Genomic DNA, 24,359 nt, shown 5'->3' with positions numbered 1-24,359 from the left:
TGTACGAAATCATGTAAATATTATTCTTATGCAAAAATGATAATTGCATGAATAATTAGTTATTTTTTTGCGACTATCTAGCGCGAATATTCTGCTTCATTCGCTCTGAAATATTTTCTCTTAGAACTAATTAGCAGGTCATGCGTGAAAATATGCTTATTAAGTAGCTGTTTGTCATGTCGTATATCCGTGTGTCGTAAATGGATAAGTGTATTTAAATCAAAAATTAAATACAATCTAAAATCATCATTCTTTAATAATTACTAGCCCAAACGTTAACTAGCTAATTATTATCAATAATATTAGTAAATAATATTGTAAATCCAATTTGCATAATTCTCATTCTATTAAAACATTATAATTAGAATAAGATCGGTCTTGAAGCTGTTAGAAGATCACAGATTCTTCGGAAAGTTTTAAAGCTTTCTCTATATAGAAATTTTTGGAACTTTTATAATGGTAATGAGTTTATATTTCAAAGAATCTAAATAATTTGAGTATTTACAACTGCCTGCTTCAATTTTGAGATATAAGATTACGAATAATCATACAACACGAATTATTTTAGACCGTTATTTTACATGGATAATTATTTAGTTAACAATTTATTTTAACCTTAATCGTGAATATATAAATAGTTCCGCTTATTTCTATTTTCCATTTTGCTTGTAACTGCTAAGATTAATATTCGTGTTTTTCCCGAGTTATTAATGCACGATACAGACTCGACTTTCGTTATATATTATAAGACACAGTTTCTCCGTCCGCAAAGATCGAGTGAGAGTCTACGTATAGTTGAAGGTATGTGTGTTTGAATATTTCGAGCGCGTTAAAATAGTTGCAGGAAACTTTCGTAATTACCAATACACGAGCACGATGTTACACAGCGCCAATAGTAATTATCGTCGTCGTGCGAGCGTCGTGCACCACAGATTTCGTCGCGGATAAGAGGGCTGCCTATCGTGTTATCATTTTATTGGCAAATTTCATTCTTAAACGAGATCTACTTGAGAAACTGAAAGGTTTGCTATTTCGGAATATTTAGACTCTTTGCGCGGTAAAATTGTCGTCAAACAATTATTAATGCTTGTCTACAATAGAAATTTATCGCAATTGACTAATTTTTATTGAAAAATGTACAGAAATTTAGTCAAGTATTTTTAAATGCATTTTAATTTATTTTACAAGATATGCATATGTAAAATTTGTAATTATGGGTAAAGGGTAATAAAGTGAATACGATATATAGGCAGAGCCAGTTTTTTATTCCACTCTTATAGATTACATAATATATTTACATGTTTCTTACAAAAATTCTTACAAAAATTTCCTAAGATCGGCCATATTTATATGTCTCCAGAAAATTGTACAAACGGGAATTATATCTAGGACGCTTTCTAAGTATGACATTTTTGGCGTCATAGATCAATAAAGTTGCGAATTTACATATTATTCGCTAGTGTGCACCGCGCGATTAAATCTGGCGAATGCCAGTTTAAATTAATCGAGAACGTGATAAGTGAAACATTATCTCAATTAAAAAATATAAAATGTGTAAAATGTTATCTTATTAAAAAAAAAATCGCGATTAGATCACGGAATCAAATGCAATAGCTTCTCATAGAGAGATTCGCGACTTCTGTCCATTTCTCTCTTACTCTGCACCATAAGGTATACTATATTTACATGCAACGTTACGTATTACTTGTCAAACTGTATCGTGCTGTACAGCGGTAACATTTTGAACACGGATCGGTCTTGGGATCGCATTACGGCTATTCGCCCCAAAAAAGGCTATCTACACTTAATTAAATCGCCATTGCAGTTGCAATAAATAACTTACCAGTAGGTAAAACCTACCACTGGTTTTAGTGATTTTATAAATTCAGCGGAGCGCGGACCCGCTTATATTTACCGATCTTGTTTTTACGAATATCTCAACTGTAATACCGGAGCGGATCGCAATTCAGTGTCGCTCGCTTTGTTCTAGGATTGCACTGTCGTACACAATGCTTTCTGCTTGCTATTATTTGTACACGCCTTAACGTTATTACCACGCAAAGGCGCGAGTACCCGTAATATAATGCACCATAAAATACGACTTGTACTTTCGTAGACTTCATTATATGCATAACGGATGTTCTTGTTGCCTTATACGGGATTATCGCGGCGTTAGACCAAGTGGAGAGCATAATATCAATTTCAATATTGATGCCGTTTATAATAGATTGATTTTAAATAACCTTTAATTAAAGAGATAAGAAAATATGGATTTCGTTTACTGTATGCTGTTTCGTAAAATTTTCACTTTTTGCGTTAATACTTGTTATTCATTATGCTTTGAGAAGAAACGGTTCATTTGAAATTCTTTATTGCATCCTGACATACTTACATTATTCTATTTGTATTGCACTAATAGTTTCTCTTATCTTGAGAACTTTATGTAATCCAGCAAGGAGTTAAGAGATGGAAGTATTCTCACGCCTCTAATCATGAATAGGAAAGCTATTGTTAAATTACTCTAGACTCGTCCTTCTTTTAATGGCTACGTATCATCGCGTAATCGCTGATCTATGAATTTACCACAATTATTTTAATTAAAATCTGTGAGCCGTGACGTCCCAAATCTTGAACTTCTTTAAATTGTCATCCTTTTGCTATCGTTCGACGTTTAGTAATATAAATAAGTGACGTAACCTGCAACATAAAAATGAAAAATCGATTCTTAAACATTTTTAAGCATTTGGATTGATATTAAAATGACATTTAAAGTGATAACAGAATAATCGAAAAATATTTAAAAAATAATCTATTGAATATATTTAGACAAAATTTATTCCTTATAAATTTATCGCGCGGATATATTTCATATAATATATTAAGGGATTTGCAATTGATCTTAAACTGTAATTATACAGATTCAAAGAAACTATTCTATTCATCTCTTGTTCCGCTTGCAAAACTGCAAGGAAGCAAGGAAGAGATTAACTTTTGCTTCTGCCAACTGCTTGCACTTTCGCGCTCGGGATGCTTACGCCGGGAGATTCCGCCAGATTCTTCGTCATTGTCGCGGTAAAATCGCTTTTAAACTTTCTCGATTTTCCTTGCGCAATCAAATTATCTCTCCTTCTCTCTCTTTTTTCTGGCGTTTCTCTCATTTCTTTTATCTTTCGATATTCTTGCGCGACTATCATCGAGAGTTCTTAAATTTATCAGCGCGAGATTCATCAGATCCGTTCAACAGTCCGTATGATTTCCATTTGCCATTGCTATCGCCGAAAGCCTCGTTCGAAGTGCTAATGCTCAGAGCATTTGAACGTCGCTAATGAGTAGCGAGAGGTAATACCACTTCAAAGCTGCTAATTATAAGACCCTCGTCACCTTGTCTCGTCACCCGCTATAGTAGCGACTGACCCCATCCCCTTCGTTTCCACCCTTTGATTAGTAGGTGCTTGCTTTTCCGGTCCCCTGGTGCTCTCTCAATTCTCTCTCTTTCTCTCTCACTTTCACACATAGCATGCGTGTGCGTTAGCAAGATTGTACGCAGTGTCGATAATAAAGTCGACCGCGAAACGAACGAGGAATTCGAATGGAAGCCATTAGGGGATCGAAAAGAGTCTGCCAGTTCTGATTAAAGTCAATTTAAACGTCCTAACAACGAATGGTAGTGTTCCGAAATAATCGTCGGTAAATGGCGGTGAGCGAATCCGGTTTTAAAATGAATTGCATGATCGAAGCGCGTATTTTGCTTCCCCTCGTTATATTGCTGATATTTAGAAAATGCCGTTGATTTTATATTAAAAGATTATAAACGTTATGCAAATTATACAATTTTACGTATTAAACGTTATATTTGCAATTTTTGTATGATTTGTAAGTTTTATTTATATATTAAGATTTATTATAACATTTATTGTCCAAAGACGTTGAAATATTTGCTCTATAAAAAATGCAATGTAAAATGCTGCTCTATAAAATACATTTAATTTATTTAATACATAATGAATATAATAATCAATGGCAAAGTGATAAATATCTTGCAAATAACATGCACTTCTTAAAATAGTACGTTGCATTGTCGGTATAATATCGACATTATTTGCACCTGCTTGATCGAATATATTAAACCACTACTTTTATATCGAGTCGCTATAAAACTTTTTAACGCAGTCGTGCGAGGTCTTTTCATTCAAGTTCTAAATTAATGTCCCGTGAAAAAGTACTTAACAGAGACATCGTTAAGTTACGAGAGTTTGTTCCCACATGGGAATACTGGCGACGAGTTTTGGAGAAAATTCGTTTTTCACGCTCCCTCCTTCTTTCAACCCCCAGATAAATTTCTGTCAAGGACGTCCGGAGGGGTCGTCAGTTTTTGTGCGTTACATAATTAAATGCAGATCGTCGGGTTTAATTACTATTAAGGGAAACGAATGATCGTTTGATTCTAGAATCTTTCCACTTTTCATTTTATTTGTTTAGCTGCGCAAGATTTACAGAGTTCGTGTAAGGATACGCAGACAAGGATATTCACACGCACTCGTTTTTATCACGAATATCTCTCGAGTTTTAGAAATGAAAATTATTGCAGGAATTATTCATGAAAACGGCTCGCATGCGAATTGCATCAATCTTACTTTTTCGGTTTTATCAACCCGATTAGCACGTGTTTCAACGATTCTCAGCGCCTTAACTTCTCCTCCACCAGAGAATTAAATCATACTTTACACTCGTTATCTGCTAACGGGCTGGTTAATCTTCAAAATTGTCCCGATAAAGCTGCTACCCTAACTACAACCTCAAGTCTTACTTTCAGGCTTAACGTTTCTTGCCCTTAATGCGCTACACCATTAATCATGGCCCGATTGCCGAGATTCCTGTTTCGCGTCGAGTTGCGTGTATTAACGAGTGCAAAGTGTTATAAAATGCGAGGTGTACAGGTCCTCCCTCGATATCCGCCTCGCGTTTCTTCATCCAGAGGAATTTATTCGCTTACCATTCACTTTTTCTGCGTCGTACTCGAGTTTTAATATCATTAGTAATAATCTCTCGTTAATTTTTATAGAGTTATAGGAATCTACGCATCACATAACGTTGCATGATATTTAGTGGATATGTATTTGCATTTAATCTTTCGCACAAGACAACAAATTTCTAAAACAAGGAGTTATTCAGTACAAGTAATTTATGAACCTTTGTTGTTCATCACAACTAGTTCTCGTCAAATTGGGCAATTATTGTCGACAGAAGTATATATCAGCTTATGGGAATAAAGCTTTTTTTATTGCGAATCGAGCCTTTATTGCAATAACGTGCCCACGCATTATGCATTGCGCGGTTACGTTCTTTCTCCGTTTTTTGCATTGAATTTCGCAGACGCACATATTACTCAATCGAAAGAGTTCTTACTCCTTTCGTCGATGATTACAAACTTGACTACCTGAGGTTCTCGAATAATATTGATCTTTCCAGGAGACAGTCGGTTACGAATTCGTGACTAAAATCGTCGTCTCCATCGAGGATGTCATAACATCTGTCGCAGGGAGAGACTTAAAATTTTATGGTTACTAATGTAGTACTGAATTATGGGCTTTTGCAATCATTTTGTTATTCGATAAACATTTGTTGGCGAAATTCTTCAATAAGCTGTAACATGAACGTTACATAATTTCTTCAATTAAGATACATACCTTTACATATTTTATCTTTACGCATATCGACTTTCGCTTATGTTAAAAAAATTGTTTAAATCAAAGAACGATCGAAAAATTGCGTTTCTCGTTTGATATCGTAATTCCTTTCTTTAGAATTAAAGGAGAAAGGACGTGATTCGCGCGGACGATAAAATAAGTTGATCGAACTTGACCGCGCATGACCGTCAAGTCTGATTCGGTCGGGTCAAAGACGAGAGCAGGGAGCATTGATCTTCGCTCTTCGGTCTCTCTCTCTCCACCAGCACTCGTGTAACGCTGGTCGCTGACCAAAAAAGCAACCTTGTCGACCTCGTAACACCTGTTACACGCAATGGAGCAACTTAAGTAAGGTTACGCGTTAAACGGGTTTAAGCCACACACGAGGCCACGTAGCATCGAAATCGCTTTCACTGGACCGTCGCGGACGCTTCGAGCGTGTTCCAAGGCTGAAGATTCATCGCGCGAGAAAACCGGTATCCAGCTGCGTTCGCGGAAGAAGGAAGTACCAAGTTCCACCTCACGCTCCTTTCCTCTTGTGGCAATCATTTTTTTTCCTCTTGCTTCCTCTCATGATGTTTCTCGTTACGCCTTTTGATGAGTCTATTTCGATAACGGTCGAAAGCAGGTGCGAAGGACGGCGCGAAAAAATGAAAGCCGCGAGTACGCTTAAATTACCGGAAGAGACATGCTGTCTGTATTACGGTCACGGAAATCGAGAAGCCGATTACGCAAGAAAATCTATGTGTATACGAGGAAATCTATGTGTATTCTATGGTTCTCTCACAATATATCTAGGCTTGTGAATCGAATATCTCGAATTTGTGAATCCGATTTCGCTTTGTTTCGAGCAAACGAGTGATGATAAATGGAATGTTGGATGCCAAGGTTAATAAGATCAAGATCTAGCGAAAGTTTTCATCTTTAAAAACAATAATAATAATTTACGTTCATCGTCACCATGTAATTATAGATTATGTCAGCGGAAATGTTTATTGGATATTTATGAAATCCCCCAATTATAACAAAAAATATATATTCATATTAGATATTAAAATATATATTTTATAGACTTACCTGCAATTTTCAGGATATTATGTTATCTATTTGCTAGTGTGCATTTCTGGCATGCTGACGGAGATATGCTGTGGTGCACGTTACTAGAGTGACTAAAGAACCCGCGTACCACGTATTAGTATTGCGTCTCGTTGTCGCGGTTTGCGATCCCGAAATCGCAATCGTCCAATTCAATGGGAATCGTAAAATAGAGAACGAGATATCGAAGTTAAAGCTTAGCATGCTCGCAATTGCATCCGTCCATTGTAATGCTATCCCCACGTACAGTTTCTCGAGAATGTAAAAGGAGAAAAACTGATTATTATTCTTGAACACTGAACGATGGGATATCATTAGTACATTCGCAAAATGACGTACTTGTCAAGATTCAAGGATCGGACGTCAGAAAAAGTAACAAAGTCGACCTTCGCGAGAACATAATGATAAAGGTAATGGGGAAATGATTTCTACAGTTTGCCAATCTGAACTCAATTCTGTGTATTCGATACGATGGTCGGAATTACATATATATTTTAAATTTTTAATAAATCAATTTTTTTATCGTTATATAACATATAAAGGAAGAGATCGAAATTTGTACAAGGGTTATGCGTACGTCAGCTTTGCTAGATTTTTTTTTATTAAGTTACAGTGCATTTATATATATTATAATATTCTTAACAATTATAAAGATTGTTCGAATAGTCACGCAATTTTTTTACAATGAAAGAAATATCACGTTTATTGTTTTAATATATTTCGTTTAATTGTAGTATATTAAAATGCAATATTGCATTTACACAATTTGATATCACATTGAATTTCATTATATTATCAATGTTAACGTATCAAGTTCGGTGATGTGAATAAACCAGCAATGTTATTATATACATTTATACGCATTTAAACGCATTTTTTTCGCGACAAATTTATATAATAACTAAAACCCCTTACTTGATATTAGTATCATAGATATTCTTTTATTACGTGATGTTATTATTTTGAAATATTAATATGCGTATTATTAGCTTTATGTGTCTCTTCGAACGATTTGTAAACAACAATTGTTGTACATGCACGACGATCTTGAGAAAAAAATAGAATTAAAATAGAATTAAAATAGAATTAAAATAGAATTAAAGTTTGAGAGAAGATTGTGGGTGTATCATTGACTTATTTTGTGGGTGACAAAATAAATAGTGCTTATATATAAGTTGGGTGCAGAGAGGTGAACGAGGTATTACGTGATGAGAGATATTCTCTCTTTCTCCCTTTCTTTTTCCTTTCATCTCATTCTGTTACCTTTCGGCTCTTTAAATTATTTAACATGCAGGGATTGGTCATATGAAGGCTCGCCGACTCGTATTCCATCACCGATCCCTTTCCTTTCCCGAACCTTCTTGTATCTTTTTCTTTTTTTTAAATGCTTCTCCGAATCTTTCGATTCTCAGAACCTGGTGTACGAATTACCTGCGGAGGGTGGCACAAATCCATATCCGCTCGCGCCCACGATGACACCACTGCTGTCAGCTGAGTTAGGTGGCGGCCCAGGTGGGAATAATACTGGACCTACGGAAAAAAAAATCATATACGTAAACATTAACAACAATTAAATGTATTCTCACAATCTTCTTGTAGAAGCTGTAATCGTTATCACGATTGTTTGTCATGATATCAAAAAAAATGTAAGCTTTATTTTATTTTTGCATTTTCTGTCAATGAATATGTATGTAAGATCTTAAGAGAATATATTAAATTATATGTTAAATTATATATTATTAAATTATATATTATTAAATTAAATTATATATTAAATTATATAAAAAAATACATGATATTTTCAGCATAATTTTCATTGGAAAGTCCTAACTATTGTTTTGAGACTATATATCATCAATCAACGAATTATAATCAAATAGTAATACAATAGCATGATTATTGTAGATATTCGTCTTTAATAAACTTGATAATCCGTAGATATATTAAACAATATTTATATGTGTGTTGTGTAATACAATAAATAGTGATATAGAAAATCTATTAGAGTCTTATCAAAACTGTTTAATAAGATTGAGAAAAATTGATTGAATTCTTGGATCAATCACAAAGATTATTATTAGTCTTATGGTCATTGATGCATTGATACACACGTCACACAGTAAAAAATAAAGTATCATTAACACATTAAATATTGAGAAAATTTTAATTAACTTCACAAAAGTTTAATTACTTTTATTCGCGTAATAGAAATATCTTTTTTTATATATACTGTATTGTTAGAAAAATATAAATATAAAATAATATATATATATATATATATAATATATAATAATATAATATATAATAGTAATAAATTTAATAAAATAATATGTTTATAATATTATTTATATATAAATATAATTGCATACATATTATATTAATGTATTTTAATATTAATATATAATGTTCATCAATAATTATTATAATATGCTCGCATCAATTAAATTCATTTTTTATTCGTTTATTCGTTTAATATTTTTCAAAACTGACGGCAGCTATTATTTTAATGGCACATAAAAGTTTTACCAACGGTTAAAAGTAATTTTAAAGAGGAACTGCTTCAAAAGCAGTAACCTTATAAGTGAAAATTACTTTCAAATTGCTTTTATTTATCGTGTATTTTAGATTATTCAATAAAGCGCATTTAATAATAGCATCACATTGTTATGTCGTTCATTAAAAGAAAGTTGAATTTATCTACAGAGGAGTAGTGAAAATCCTTTCTAATACCAGGAAGTTTTCTTCGTGTATTATACTAATCAATTTACTGCAATATTGTATATATAAAGATATTATCTTTATTTAGATACATTTAAATTTATTAAAATAATTATTTCAGCGATGTAACATATGGATGTAACAAATACCAGTTTTCGCGTTTTTTCCTCTTCATTATTTATAATGAAGTAATAAAATACGCGTAGTAATAAAATACGCGAGCTAACCGCACCTTCAATGCGTAATCGTTATGAATATTTAGCAGTAGGAAAACGGACAATTTATTTGACTGATGTAGACCTCTGATGTTATCCCGATGATTGCAGACTTCTTGTCAGCAATAACCTTGATATAATAAAAAATATGAACGCAAGATAGATTGTCGAAAGGATTGTCGAAAGCGTTAATCGTTTATAAAGTGCGATATAATGTACACATTTCAAAATTTTTGACGTTTGACTACAAGAATTTAAAATGCATGAGCTAAATAAGGAGCATGTATATTATAGGATAGACAGTAACAGCAAAATAATACCTTCTATTAGGATTTCGATCGCGTATACGACTTGAGCGTTAGCATTTGCGTTGGCTGAGTTAAATTGTGATTTATATGACTTAGGCTACTTGTTGAGGATTTCGTCAGACACGTAGTATACCATATTATTTATCATACTTGAATTTGAACTTGACACTCATACCAATGCTGTTATGCGCATAATAATACTGGAACTAGTTACAAAGATCGAATATCCTGCTCGTGCAATAGTGTTTACGCATAGTTTAAATAACATGTAGTTCAATCAACTAGGAGTCGAGGAATGTATTGCAACGTCAGATACAGACATTGCAATATTTTTAGAATATCATGTTAAATTTATATGTTTATAAATTTATTATGTTAGAATAAATTTTAGCGTAAAGTAATTTCTATTTCCATAAATCATATTTTATAATACATTATAAAATTCGTGTCAATATTTTCTATAAACATGTTACCATTTATTAATTGTCAATTATATCCAATACAGGAATATAATTGACAGAAGCCAGATGGTCTACGGTGCACTACGTTATTAAACATTTTATCATAATTCACGATGCTCACGATACATAAACATTAGCTTTTCCTTCCGTTACATGCATACACGTATACAAGTAAATTTCTAGTTAGTCTCGCTGTTCCGGTAAAAGTTTCATACCGTCTAAGCAAGATATAGGTTCTATATTAACTGCGAAACTCTACAATTCAATTCGGTCTCGTTCTTCTCTTGCAATCAATCGTCTGATTATACGACTTTACCAAGAGCATTCCTTTTATATCTTGGATCTTTACGGTTGAGCGAATTTAACCGTCATAAAAACAGTCGTTAGATTATGAGTCTTGTACAAAATGTTATATAAACAAACGCGATACAATAATGAGAACTGTAACAATTAATTCTCTAAAATATTTCCGTGTAATTTTTTTATCAATTTTATCTGCTGAATTTCTAATTAAAATTATTCAAACTGTTAAATAAATTTTTAGGATTACAATAATTTTAAGTTTTCAATCTTTAGTTTATCATTGTATGTTAATTACGTCAATTCCAAAATTAAATTAAGATTTATATGATTTAAAATAATAAAAAAAATAATAAATATAGTAAATAATATTTTATTGCGAGATTATATGCTCAAACAAAAGTTGTATATTGTCGTATAATTCTAATTTTTTGCAAGATTTTAGATTAATAATGTATGAAACAGTATAAGTACAATTATAATTTATTTCATTTTTCGATAATTCTAATAAATGAAAATTCGTTTCCAAGAGATATTTTACATTAAGGAAGAACTTTCCAACGATTGTGGAATTCTAAGAGAGCAATGTCTGAATGTCTATCTTTATTTTGCACATGAAACAAGGCCGGTTCTTGATGGCGTATGCAAATAGTTCAAACATAATAACAAATTATCGTAATTGCACGATTTTCAGCTTCCTGATAACATAGAGGATATACAAGGAGAATGCTTCCGAAGCATATCGTAAACTTCAACGACCACTTTGAAAAGTCTAATAACAGCGTACAAATAAAAAAGGAAAGCGTAATTGTTTCGTAGCAAATGTGCAGTCCCACTAATAATATAGCGACAAATCGTCTTCGAATTATGCAAATTGATATAGCTGCACGCTTATAAAAGTGCAAAGGTTACCTCAGAAAACTAGAAAAGTTACACCAGAAATCTCTATATTTGGATTGTAGTTTACAACTTTATATCATAAATAAAATCTTAATAATGATTATATTACATTAATCTAAATTCTTCTAAAATTATTGCTAGTTATATCATTAATAATGATATATTCAAAAATAATTTTTTAAAAGATAAATATAATATAAAAATTCCATGTTAATATAATTTTAAAATTATATTATAATTTTAAAATTATAAATTATTTTAATATTTTAAGCTTAAGCTTTATGTAGCATAAAATAACTGTTATTGTCATATTGTCACTGTTCTTTAAATAACTTACCTCTATTCGATCTCGGATCTCTCATTACTGCGGCCTGGATATAAGGGCTAAATCCCCCGAAGAAATGCCTGAAATTCTGCGCCGAGACTCCCGTCAGAATAGCCATGATAAATGGGACTAGAATTATCTGCAAGTAAAAGTTTGTTCATAAATTCTCATATAGATACAAGGAATACTTTCTAAAGATTATATTAATTTTCAAGAGTGTGTGTCTCGATAAATTTAAAATTAGATTTTTCTTTACAAGTTTCTAAATTAAAAGATTTTCATAAAAAGAATAATATATCTGTGACAACACAAACACAATAAGATAACAAGAGTTTTAATTTATAAATTGTAGAACACGTATTGTGAAAATTGTTGCGAAAAGGAAATGTAATGTATGGATTCAAAAAAATAGGTCTCAAAGATTTAATCTTATACTTTTAAACTATATTACAAAGTAGGACAACGCCTCGTTTACAAAAAGGTTTCTACACAAGTACACGATATTAGCACAGGACGTTTAATTGAGAAATAATCTTTCTCAATGAGCATTCACACGTTCAGAGACTATACCGGTGATTTACATAGATCCGAATGAAAGATAGATATAAAGAACGTATCTCACTTATTTCACATATATAAATTGTCGGCTATTAATTATAACAAAGTAAGAGTATTTTCACGTAGTCTCTAATCATTTGGATTCTCATGTAGCAACAGCTGTCTGACGAAACGTGCTTTGCGTACCGTAAACGAGCGATCAAATCATAGCGAGGATAATTTTATCCGCATTACAACTGTCCAAAAATGACCGTTATTATGGTAATTATCGCTATTTTATATTAAAGACTCAGGTAGACCTGTCAGATGTTAAATAATGACACTAGCTGCGTAATGATAGCGAGTGATAAACTTTAAATTATCAAGATAGGCTTTAAGAGCCGATAGAAATGTTGTACACAGTCGTGCGTTGAAAATTGCGCGTAAAACATCGGAATTATCTTTCTTCCTGCAATCTAACGCACATCTGACCACGCACTTTCCGATCTTTGAAGTTATATCGTCTGTGACGAAAGTGCATGACAATTTTTATGATTAATCGATCGCTTACCACAATTTTCACTATAAGCCAAAGAAATTTACGACTCCATAACGATATTTCTCTCTAAATACCTGGAATATTTAGAGGCAGATACATTTATCAATATTCACATTTTATCAAAAACTGTTCGACACTCAAAGAATCAAAAAATTAAGTTTTGACACAAAGATTTTAAATCCATAAATAATGATATTAAATACAGCGAAAAATTCACGTAACGTGACTTTATTTACTTTTTATTAATAATAATTTTGCTCTCGACAGCAACAATCCTTATAATTTGTGATTTATCAATTTTAGATATTATGACTGAAATAATCATTTCGTGTTTAATCTCGGTCTTTCGCTCTCTTGCCTTTCAGTTTGTATAATGTCTGTGTAAAAAGAATTCTGTCACAATCAAACCAGTGTGTGTAATGTAAAAGGAATTCTGTCACAATTAAACCACTGAAGAAAGCTACAGAAAGGATTAGTTAGATTCGCATGACGCAAATCGCATTTGCTTCGAAAATCCGTTATCGCATAAATTTCGTCCTTCTTGCGCAAACTCGAGAAAGGTGGAGCAATGGGATAGAATCTTCGGACCTAATTTCTTCTTCCCTCAAGATCATTCTTGTTACGTAAAGCCTGATGAAATCATTACAGCCGATTTACGAATCTCTTGACGACACTCGAGGTATCGTCAGACGCGTCGAAGGACACCGTACCTCGCAATTACGAAGCTGGTTCTTGGAGCAATCGTGGGTAAAGGTTATCTTAACCGTCGGAACGAAGTGCAATACCAGTTTGCTGCTAGAGAGTTAATTTGTCCGCGAGATCTCTATATCAAAGGCAAGGTGAGTCGCCGCCACGGCCACTTTCCGCCTCTTTTTGCGCGATTTTCTCTTACCGGCGCAATGTCAAGGCGAATGCGCTCGATGGTTATGTTTAAAATTCGAATACCATGAGTGCGCACGCGAAAGGTTTCTCAATTGAAAGTTTGTTGATTGTATGCAAGTAGATACGGCATTCGCATTTAATATTCGAACAGGAAACTCGAGACCGACAATTCCTGTTACGTTATGACTTTCGGATGAGATTTTAATCTGATAAATCGACTCCAGAAATCCAGGATTTAACTGCAACGATATTTTTTTATAACCACGATTTATCCACTTAATAAGAAAATTATGATGGAAAAGTAGCGGAGACACGTGGTCACGATTTATTACCAATTTTCTAATAATGTACGCGGCTCGTTTCACACTCGTGTCTAATTCCAAATGTAGATTATTATCTTAAAAGCGTAATGCAATAATGTTGCATCGGAGCATAATTGACGGATTGAAAATCTTGCAATAAATGAGTTCGGATGTTATTGGACTATATGGATGACTATATCGCTGAGAATGAATACGAAAGCGGAAAGATAGATTAATACCTCGGCTCGGTTGCAAGAACTGCAGATTGACAGCGGCTTTTACTTAATAATATCCTTTAAAAGAGCATAAACGCGCGTTCCATCATTTACAATTCTTTTTCTCGCAGAGCGAGAGGCACGCTTTCTTGTTTCCGATTCTTATCGTGCGCGGTCGCGTGTCTCAAGCATAATTCACTTTGTTCATTAGACATACAATAGCATTGATCTCGCGACCTATGAAAACGAAGTAGCCACGCAGAAGTCGTTAAATGAAGGTTAAAAAGACTAGAAAGATTAGATATAATATGCGTGTGACATGTCAAATTATATACGTACGAATTTATATCAAACATAAACATTTCCCTCTCGTTTTTATGTGAGAGTCAATTAGACACGACGTACACTATGGCAAATCATATAATAAATTGTATCCATTCGTTATAACTTTAATTTCTTTCTTTGAAGCAATTTAATTTTAATGATTAAATCTTTCTCGGAAACTTTTCGTGTTCCTTCGGCTATTATTAATAACGTCACGCCATAACAAAATTAAACATGAAAATCGAGGCATAACAGCGAGAGAAAATCTTGATTGCGTGCAACTATGTGCAATCTCAATGTAGCATTTATCATTGCCGCAGTTTCATCTCTCGTTCACACCACGCGTAAACAAGGTGAAGGCAAAGCGCACTTTTATTTTCGCACGTCGAAATGGAATTCCACGACAGAGTGAAATAGAATCTTCGAGTGGAACAGAAAAGATCAGACTCGCGATTGCGATACACTAGTCAGTCAAGCGGAAATTCAATGACAATGCAACGATAATATCGAGAGAGAAGTGTGGCGCCGAGCCCAAGGAAATAATAATACATGTAATTTAGAAAGAGCCACGCCATCGGGTGGCATCATCGCCTTCGTTTCTACGAAATCTACAAAGTGCGACACACATGTGCGTAAGACTGTGACCGCCGAGAGATTATGTCGGCCAGATATCTCCGCGAGTGTGCAGATGATTGCGAGGAAAAACCACAGCGGTTTATTGCAATCGCGATTTCGCGCTCGCGAAAAGACCGCTTCGGTCGGCAATTTGTTTTACGAGTCGCGAGAATCGATATCGCCCGCGACGGTAACGATCGACCGGTGCAACCGATGGGTGCAATCACGCGCGTCGATTGTTCACCGCTCAAAGGTTGCACCCGCGCGTTCGTTACCCGCGTTCAGGAAAAAAAAAATGCGACGTGTCAGAGTAATGCGGGCGGACAACGGAGCGGTTTCATTACGCGGGCGGTATTTCATTGCGCTGTTTTGTCCGCGTCTCTGTCGTATGACACATCGATGAATATTCATCATCTATGATATAATAACTCATGCAAGGCGTGCGCACACATCCCGTTGTCGCGATATTTATGGGATTAGAAATGATTTTTTCGAAAGATATTAGAGCACATGTCACACACGTGACACGTTGCGAAGATTTTATGCGGTATATTAATTTATTATATCACCATGTGTTATACGCGAAAAAAGTCTTAATTAACGTTAAAATTTGTAATTTCTGTTTTTTTTTTATTAAAGACTATCTTTCAGTTGATATTTCTCTCTCATTCTATTTAGAAAATCTCTTTTTACTTATTATGAAAATAATAATTTAAATAACGATTTCCTGATCTATGTTTCTTGAACCTATCTGTAAATCGATAAGAGATCAATCAATTAAAATTGAAATCATTTTGAAATATCAAGTTATTAGTTTAATGCCTTATTAATTTTACTTATGCAACATCAATGTATCAATTTATACAACATCACAGTGCCAATTATTCAATCTTAAGTTTTTATTTATGATTTTTCCGTAGAAAAACTTGCAATAAAAATTCGACAAACCGGTATAATAGACTGGTATTAATTTCACTAATTTGCATTTGTTTTGCACAAATATTACATCAACGAGATCATAGTAAGTGCTAAATATTTGACTGTAAAGATATTTTTATTTTTATTACTAATAAAATAAAATAAATTTCTTATTGATTATATAGTGTACAACACATATAAATGCAATATATATATAAATAAAGATTGCTCAATACATATTAATTTATTACTTTTTAAATGATTTATTAATAATTTTAATTAAATATGTTACTTGATATTTGTTAAGTTAAAAACGCGTACTTGTGTGCGATTATAGATTTAATTAAATGAATACATTTTTTGTTTATTGCAGTTTTCTGCCAATGGAATAAATGATTCTTTACTTGCTCCAAAAAATTACTTGATATATTATCGCAAAAAGAGAAGTTAATCTCTAATATACTTAAACGCTTAGAGAATATACGGTTAAAATTACTTATTATACATGTATATATATGTATATCGCGCGCATTAATAGGCGTACTTCCGCATTTAACATCGAAGTGAAACGGACCGTACTCGACTTATTCCTGTCTATGTAGAACTTTTACATCATTAATGTTAATTGATGTAATTAGATTGTGTCTATATAGAGAGCAAAAATCACATTGATAGATAAAAATTTAAAACAAATGTTGGCTACAAAATAATTTGCGATAACAAAACTCTTAATGCATTTATCATCGTAGGAATTAGAAATCACTTCCTTATTCTATAATCTCTGTTTTTTATATATAATCGACAGTTATTAATATACAATGTATTGTTGAACTATCGATTATTTATAATACATAATTAATAATATAAAACATAGTCGAAGTTTAATAGAAATTATAAAGAAAGAAAGAGAGAGAGAGAAGAAAGAAAGTTTAAAGGTTTATATAATTTGTGTAATATATTGTGTAATATAATAATTTGTGTAATATATTGTTTACTTTTACTACTTTTTATGAAAAAAATTATAAAACGGAATTAAAAAATACGGAAGATGTTTTATAATTTAAAAATTATGAATCATCTTTCGTACAGTGCATCCGAAATGCATTTATACATAACAAATTGCAATATAAATATTTCGTTAAATTACTTTTCTTGTAGTGAAATGTCTGCCATAATGATGTTAATTTACATTTTAATGAGTATTATGAAAGAAACATATGTTTATTTCCTGAATATGTCAGGAAAATCATAACTCATATTAAACATAAAGATAATTTACTTATATTAAATATAAACATAATCATAATTTGTTTTTTCATATTTTTTCATATAAGGCTGTAAAATAAAATATCGCAATTTCAAGATTATTTATGTATTTCAATAGAAGCACAAAAATAATAAAAATTACGAGATAATTAATTATTTTTCTGCTATAATTGAAATTTTTATTTTTAAGCCAAAATACGAACAATCATTTTCATTTAATGCATTTGTGTGTCTGAAAATTAATGGCGGACCGTAAAAATACAAATGTATAATTTTCCATAATTTCACACTAGTTGGAATAAATCCTGGTAATGCCGCCGTAATTTATTTCGAGGAAATGTACGGGAATTCGACTCGAAACGTTGATCTCAGCACGCAGAAAGAGAAATTACATCTGATTCTCAATATCAAACAGTTACATATCCCAATTATTACTTTTTTTAAAATTTTTTACTTTTAAGTTACGCGATTCGAGGTGTGTATAATTATCTTCGTTTATTCGAAGCAATCCGAAAGTTAATAATAATGTCGTTTCGTGTAAGATTGCACCGTTTGTGCGAAATCTGAACAATGCCAATGTTCACGGAAATCTACCATAATTCGGCTGCGGATGTTGAGTTTAAAAGAAAATCGTTCTGTTTATGAGATGCGGTTTGTAACATTACAGACTGTTTAGTATTCATGCACTTGCCTAACGTGTCGTGATTAAATTCGTTACGCCAACGATACCGCAATCGGTCAACGCGAATGCGATTTTCTATGCCCGCATGAAATTTCCTTTTAACACGGACATGTGGTCGATGATTTCCTCTCTTTCACAAAAGTCGATGGCGAAACAAAACTGTAGTCAATATTACGGAAAACATTTGCAATTATTACGTAAATTTTGCGAACTTAATCATAATGGCCAAAAAGAGAAAAGGAAAGTGAAAAAGCAACTATGAGAATTCATTGTTTAACTTACAATTCTTGAAATGGTTAGAAAATTGCACGTTACGGACAACGCATGCATCTCGACAACAATGTTTCCTTAGAGAAGAAAATAAACGTCACTTTCTTTGCTTCTTTCATGAGTTGAAAGACATTCTTTCTTGCAAAATCGATTTGTTGCATGTAATAAAATTATTTCATGGTAGTTGCAAAAAGCCGAGAAATTTACAAGATATAACTTAAACAAGCAATTCCATGAACTAAAAATAATTTGCATGTGCGTATGTGTAAAAAGTAAAATACATATTATTGTTCTTTCTCTCAAAATCAACTTCTTATATTCGAAATTTAAAAGTGCTAGGAAAGTTGCCCTAAATAATTAAAATTAAACCATTAAGAGAATTTAATTAACATTTATTCTTTTGATTGCATCTGTATGTAAAACGCGGTAAGCGAGAGTTACAAGAGCACATCATTTTTACACCATATCATATAAAGTGCTGCCAAGTGAAAGTATACGCACTAAATTCATTCCAGAAGAAGCACGTTTGCTTCTGTGCTAATATTACAACGATCTCGCCCTTGGCAGTAAGCCAGCTATTACAAAGAAAGGATTAGAGCTGTTGAAAGTATGTTCATAATAAAAAGATTTGAAATGCATACAAACAAAAAGTATTTCAAACGTATATTTAACAAATTTGCAGAAAAGAGAAGAATTTTTTTTTAAATTTGCGTCAAAATACTATAAAATAATATGAATAAAATTAATAAAAAAGACAAATAAAGATAAAAAACATAAAATTTCTCAGTTAAAAATGTTATGCATAAGTAGTACTTCTTTCCATTTTATCAGAAATACATTATTGTTTCTACTTTTATTTCCTCTTCCTAGAAAGTAATTTCCTTTCCTCGTTAGGTAAATATAACATGGAACATAAGTAAATATTTCTAATACATTATATGTTAGCTGCAGTTACATTGATTTTTGATAACGCTTGATGTGAAGTGCTTACTCAAGAAAGTGGAAAAGATTGTAAAAGATTATTCTCACAGTGATTGTCACAGTTGGGTAATTAGTAAGATATGTAATCATTGACATCTATTCAAATGTCAATGTATATAACAAAATATATTGTATTATATTGTACCACGATATTTCAAAAAGAAAATAAAAGAGAATAATTATATTAAAATTATATTCAGTGTATATTCAGTGTATTATACACAGACTATAATAAAAAGTATGTATTATAAAATCATTAGATTTTTAATTATATTATTTAATATATATATATTATATTTTTATTACATATGCATATAAATGCATATGAGGAAGTATTTACTGATTATTTTATTTTATGCATAAAATACAAATTATAAATATATATTGAATGATTATATGTTTCATTAATGCAATAATAATATATCAGCAATAATATGATCGTTTACCATTAAGAAGATACAAAAAACAGTGTCTATAAAATATTTTCGATAACATAACTAATTTCCTGATAATATCAAGCATTTTAAAATCGATTCTTATATATTCTTATAAGTCAAGAAATTTGATCGATGATCGATTTACGCATATATAAATTTATTGGCATTATATTTTAGCTTACAAAAATAGTATTTATGATTTTTCGTTGTTCAATAAATGTTGCTCTCTATTAATAGGAAATAACGATACTTTATATAATTTTATTAGATATACAGTCGCATGCGTAAGATTACGATCAAAATAAATCGAAAGCAATTGTAATAATTTCATCTAACAAGATGCGGATAATTCCTCAATAAATTCATAAGAAAGATAAATAAAGAAATTTTAACTTTATAAAATTAAAAAATTTGAAATAATAGATTTTTAAACCATAAATTTTCTCATTATATTATAAAAATTGAATAGTTCTTTATAAAAAAATAATATATTATAATCTATTTTTTGGCAAAATTTGTTGTGTACTTTGAGAAAAATATTAATAATAATATTAATAATAAAATAAAAAATAATAAAATTAATAATAAAATAATATACATATTCTAATAATAATAAAATAAAAATATACATATTCTAAATAATAATAAACATATTCTAAATAATAATAAAATAAAAATATACATATTCTAATTACGTTAAGCCAAGCATATCATTCTTGTTTATTAAAGCCAACAGCTACTTGTGAAATCGCGAAGAAAATGACACGACTGTGGCTTTCTGCATGCCATTCCAGGACTAAATCCATTCCGGTTATGCCTATAATAAACTTGTCTCGATAGAGATTTATCTATGAAAATATCATATATATCGATTCGTGTAATATATATATATATATATATATATATATATATATATAACATTTTAATATTTAATTATTTAATATTTTAATATTTAATTAACTTATTTGATGTTAGAAGTTTGAAAAATAAAGAGAGCATTTAAACAAATAAAAGCATATATTACAAATTTAAAACAAATTGAGAGAATAAGAGCCATTAAAAATTTAATATAAATATTTTTCGCGACGATTCTATTTTATTTAATGTTGTACAGAAGCTACATTTTCGCAAAAGTGTTGATATTATCTTCAATTAATAATCAAATGAAATATTTTGCGCATAAACAGTACTAATAATCGCTTGCTAAGATACTATTAATGTCACATAGTTTGACGCGCGAATTATAGGATAAATTCAGTGTCTGCAAAATTACAGTATGGTAAACCAGAATTTCTTGTCGTTACGAAATTTTCACTAATAGTTTGCATAACCAGTCAAGATTATTAGTGCGACTTTCTCGCAAAATTTAGTTGGGAAGATAATACTTGGAAAATATTGTGTAATTAAAAAACATTATTGCTCTGCACATGACTTCAAATCAGTTTTGAATCAAACTTGATACTTGACAGAGATGTTTCTTGATCTAAGTGTTAGTGACTCAGAAGTTTATTAATTAGATCAAATAGTTATGCAATTTGATTAAATTGTTAAATTGATTATTTTTAAATATATGTTTCAAATCTTTTTTAAATATAATTTAAAAATATCAGTATATTAATTATAGCATTATTCTCTCTCATGACGGTAACGGGTTGTTACACTTTCTACAAATTTAAGTTCAGATTTATTTAATTTATTTTTTCTTTTTTTTGCTATATTATAAAGAGAGAAAGATATAGTATGTGTAATATATGTAATATTTCAAAAAGAAAATAAGCACAGCATAAATCATAGCGAATTTTAGATAACACACACACACAATCAATATTTGTATATTGTTTTATATTATTTAATTACCCCGTCATTTTATTTATTATTAATAGGAAATTTTTATAAATCGAAGAATCGTATGAGGACGACATAATTTAAGTTATGTGTGTGTGAATATAAATAATCTTAAATCATAATTAAAATTAAAATATTTAACGCGAATAACAAGTTGAATCAATTATCAGATTTTTTCATGTCACAACAATGTTATATATTCATTGATATAAGAATTAACGACAATGACGTCCTAATTTTTAGTTTCCATTCTTTCTATGACATATATATCTTGAATTAGACTCTGTAGAGATCACTGATCTCTTCGAAATATAGTCATCAAGCGTCTTCTTAGCAGCCACGTCACTCTTGTTACGTGTTACATAATATGTGAACTATCTAAAGCCGGTCAGATAATGTCAGTTCACCAACAAACGATTGTACACAGCCCGGGGCAAGGCCGTAGACCTGTCTTACCACTGGCTAGAATCTCGTGAATGAAGTATCACATGGTTGCAGATTTCATTCGCCGCAGGGGGGTACTATCCCTATGTACTATCTCTTCTTCCTTATGACAACGAATTAATCTATTCCGTCAATTTACATATCTAATAATTTGTGATTAATACGCATAAAGATGTATTAAAAGGAAAAAACATTATAGTATAAATATGAATAGTTGATGATGTCGAGTTTTAAATGATATATTTATAACAGAAAAAATCGATTTACAAATATAGTTTCTTCTTCTAAGTAACTACATTTGAAATCTCTGTTTTTAAATTAAATTAACCATTATTAAATTAACCATTATTCATATCATTTATAGTAAAATTTAATTTAAATTATCTAGCTATTATTTCTTTTAAGAATTAATTTACGAAAGCCCGAAATTTAGAATAATTATGACATAGAAACATTATATTCTGACAATGATGAGATCGCGACAACACATTGTTAACATTTTAATTTTGCCTAATTAACTGCCTGAATCAGAGCAATTCATTTCCTTCCGCAATTTTAATTGCAATGAGAATTATCAAGCAGATGCTATAAACGAACCGACAGCTAAAAAACGTAAAAAAGTATGTTTTATGATCGAACGCAAGGTTCAGTAAATAAGAACGTAGAAAGTCGAGTCGGAATAGTTAGAAACCTATATTTTTGCTTTTACATCTCGAAATGATGTAAATAAAATTCTCATTTGCTCTCCTTTCTCTAATTTCAATCTGATACTATGGATGTGGACAATGAAACTAAAATGGAATTTGAATTTGATATGGGAATACTAAATTCGCTTTCGCTTCAAGCAAAAAGTTCAGTACGAAATTTGACGTCGCAAAAATTTATCAGAATGAAATATTACACCATAGAAATGTGATCCATAGAATACTAAAACACAAGGCAATTATCTAAATAAAATTATGCTTTAATTAATAATGACAAGTGATCAATATAAAAGAAAAACCATCAATGTGTAAGAATCAACATACTTTTACATGCTCTATTTTTTCATAAAGATCTGCACTTTACAATCAGAAAATTTTTAGCAAACCCTCTTAGTTTCTCACGAATCTCATTAATTCAAAACAAAATAATTCTCGTTTTTATATTATCTATGGAAGAGCAAAAGAAACTCTTGATTCGAAAAGATAACTTTTCGGTCTTTTCTCGATTTCCACTTTTAATCTTCGTGTGAAATATCACAGACACAATGTACTTACGAGTCTCATCTCTCTTTCTTTCTTGATCTTCCCGAAACTACCGCGAGACGGAACGAGCACGTTCTTCGCGTTCCCCGTGAACCGTGCACAAGTCGGCTGCCAACTGCAGTTGCACTCTCGTCGGCTCTTAGTCGGCGAGAGCCTAGGAACAGAGCACGGTGGTGTGCCACCTGTGTCTCGCGGGGGTACGTTCCCGGTGTGATGGTCGCGGATGGTAGGGGGCTCCGGAAGCAACGCCTACTACTGTTTGCGGGTCTGAAGTAGAATAAAGGTTCCTCAAAGTAACGGTGTAAATCCTAGATAATCGGATCGGATCGGCGGCTCACACAAGTGCTGTCCGTCTCTGCTGGCGTAGAGGACCGTTTGACTCCAGGTGGGGACCATTCCTGGAACTTATATGTCGCCGTTGGAGGCCATCCGCGGCCGGCTCCCTGTTCCCCTCTTCTTGCGCCCTCGCCCGAATCATTACCCTTCCGAGGGGCGCCAGTGATGGTCAAGGTGACCTTCGCCTCGCGGGGATACCGCGGATAGGCAGCAGTGAAACAGCAGAAAGATTGCAGCCAGATTTCGCAGACAGACAGTCGATTCGATATTTTATTTTTGAAGTGTGAATCACGACAAGGAAGGAGGAAGAAAGTGGCACAGAATATTTTTATATACATATAAATTCGTGAAATGTACTTTGAATCGAATAAAAGTAAAAGATTTTTCACGTAGCAAACATCACTTAGCAAAGTAACATTGACAAGCAATAAAAATAAAAAATAATAATTTTATTATAAATGTTTTATTAAATATTTAATAAATATTGCAT

The 24,359-nt window shown here is 31.8% G+C and overlaps 1 protein-coding gene across 2 annotated transcripts; it reads right to left on the bottom strand.

The window, feature by feature from the left end:
• Nucleotides 1-1,246: 1,246 nt before the first annotated feature.
• Nucleotides 1,247-23,901, bottom strand: Wat (worker-enriched antennal transcript). Of its 2 annotated transcripts, XM_083096825.1 has the most exons (5): nt 23,872-23,890; nt 23,546-23,800; nt 12,022-12,148; nt 8,214-8,312; nt 1,247-2,697 (listed from the first exon to the last, which is right to left on the bottom strand). In XM_083096825.1, the coding sequence occupies exons 2-5, from the start codon at nt 23,552-23,554 to the stop codon at nt 2,672-2,674; spliced, it is 261 nt and encodes an 86-aa protein (XP_082952951.1). In that variant the 5' UTR covers nt 23,555-23,800; nt 23,872-23,890; the 3' UTR covers nt 1,247-2,671. The 2 variants fall into 2 exon arrangements, with proteins under 2 accessions (XP_082952951.1, XP_082952950.1); XM_083096824.1 differs by having other exon boundaries at nt 23,546-23,901.
• Nucleotides 23,902-24,359: the final 458 nt, after the last annotated feature.

Source organism: Camponotus vicinus, unplaced genomic scaffold (genome assembly GCF_025532165.1).
Source record: "Camponotus vicinus isolate PSW18456_S1 unplaced genomic scaffold, iyCamVici1.0 SCAF_4, whole genome shotgun sequence".
In the NCBI taxonomy this organism is placed as follows: domain Eukaryota; kingdom Metazoa; phylum Arthropoda; class Insecta; order Hymenoptera; family Formicidae; genus Camponotus; species Camponotus vicinus.
The sequence above is the reverse complement of the archived record's forward strand: the minus strand, read 5'-3'. Positions and strand labels throughout refer to the sequence as shown.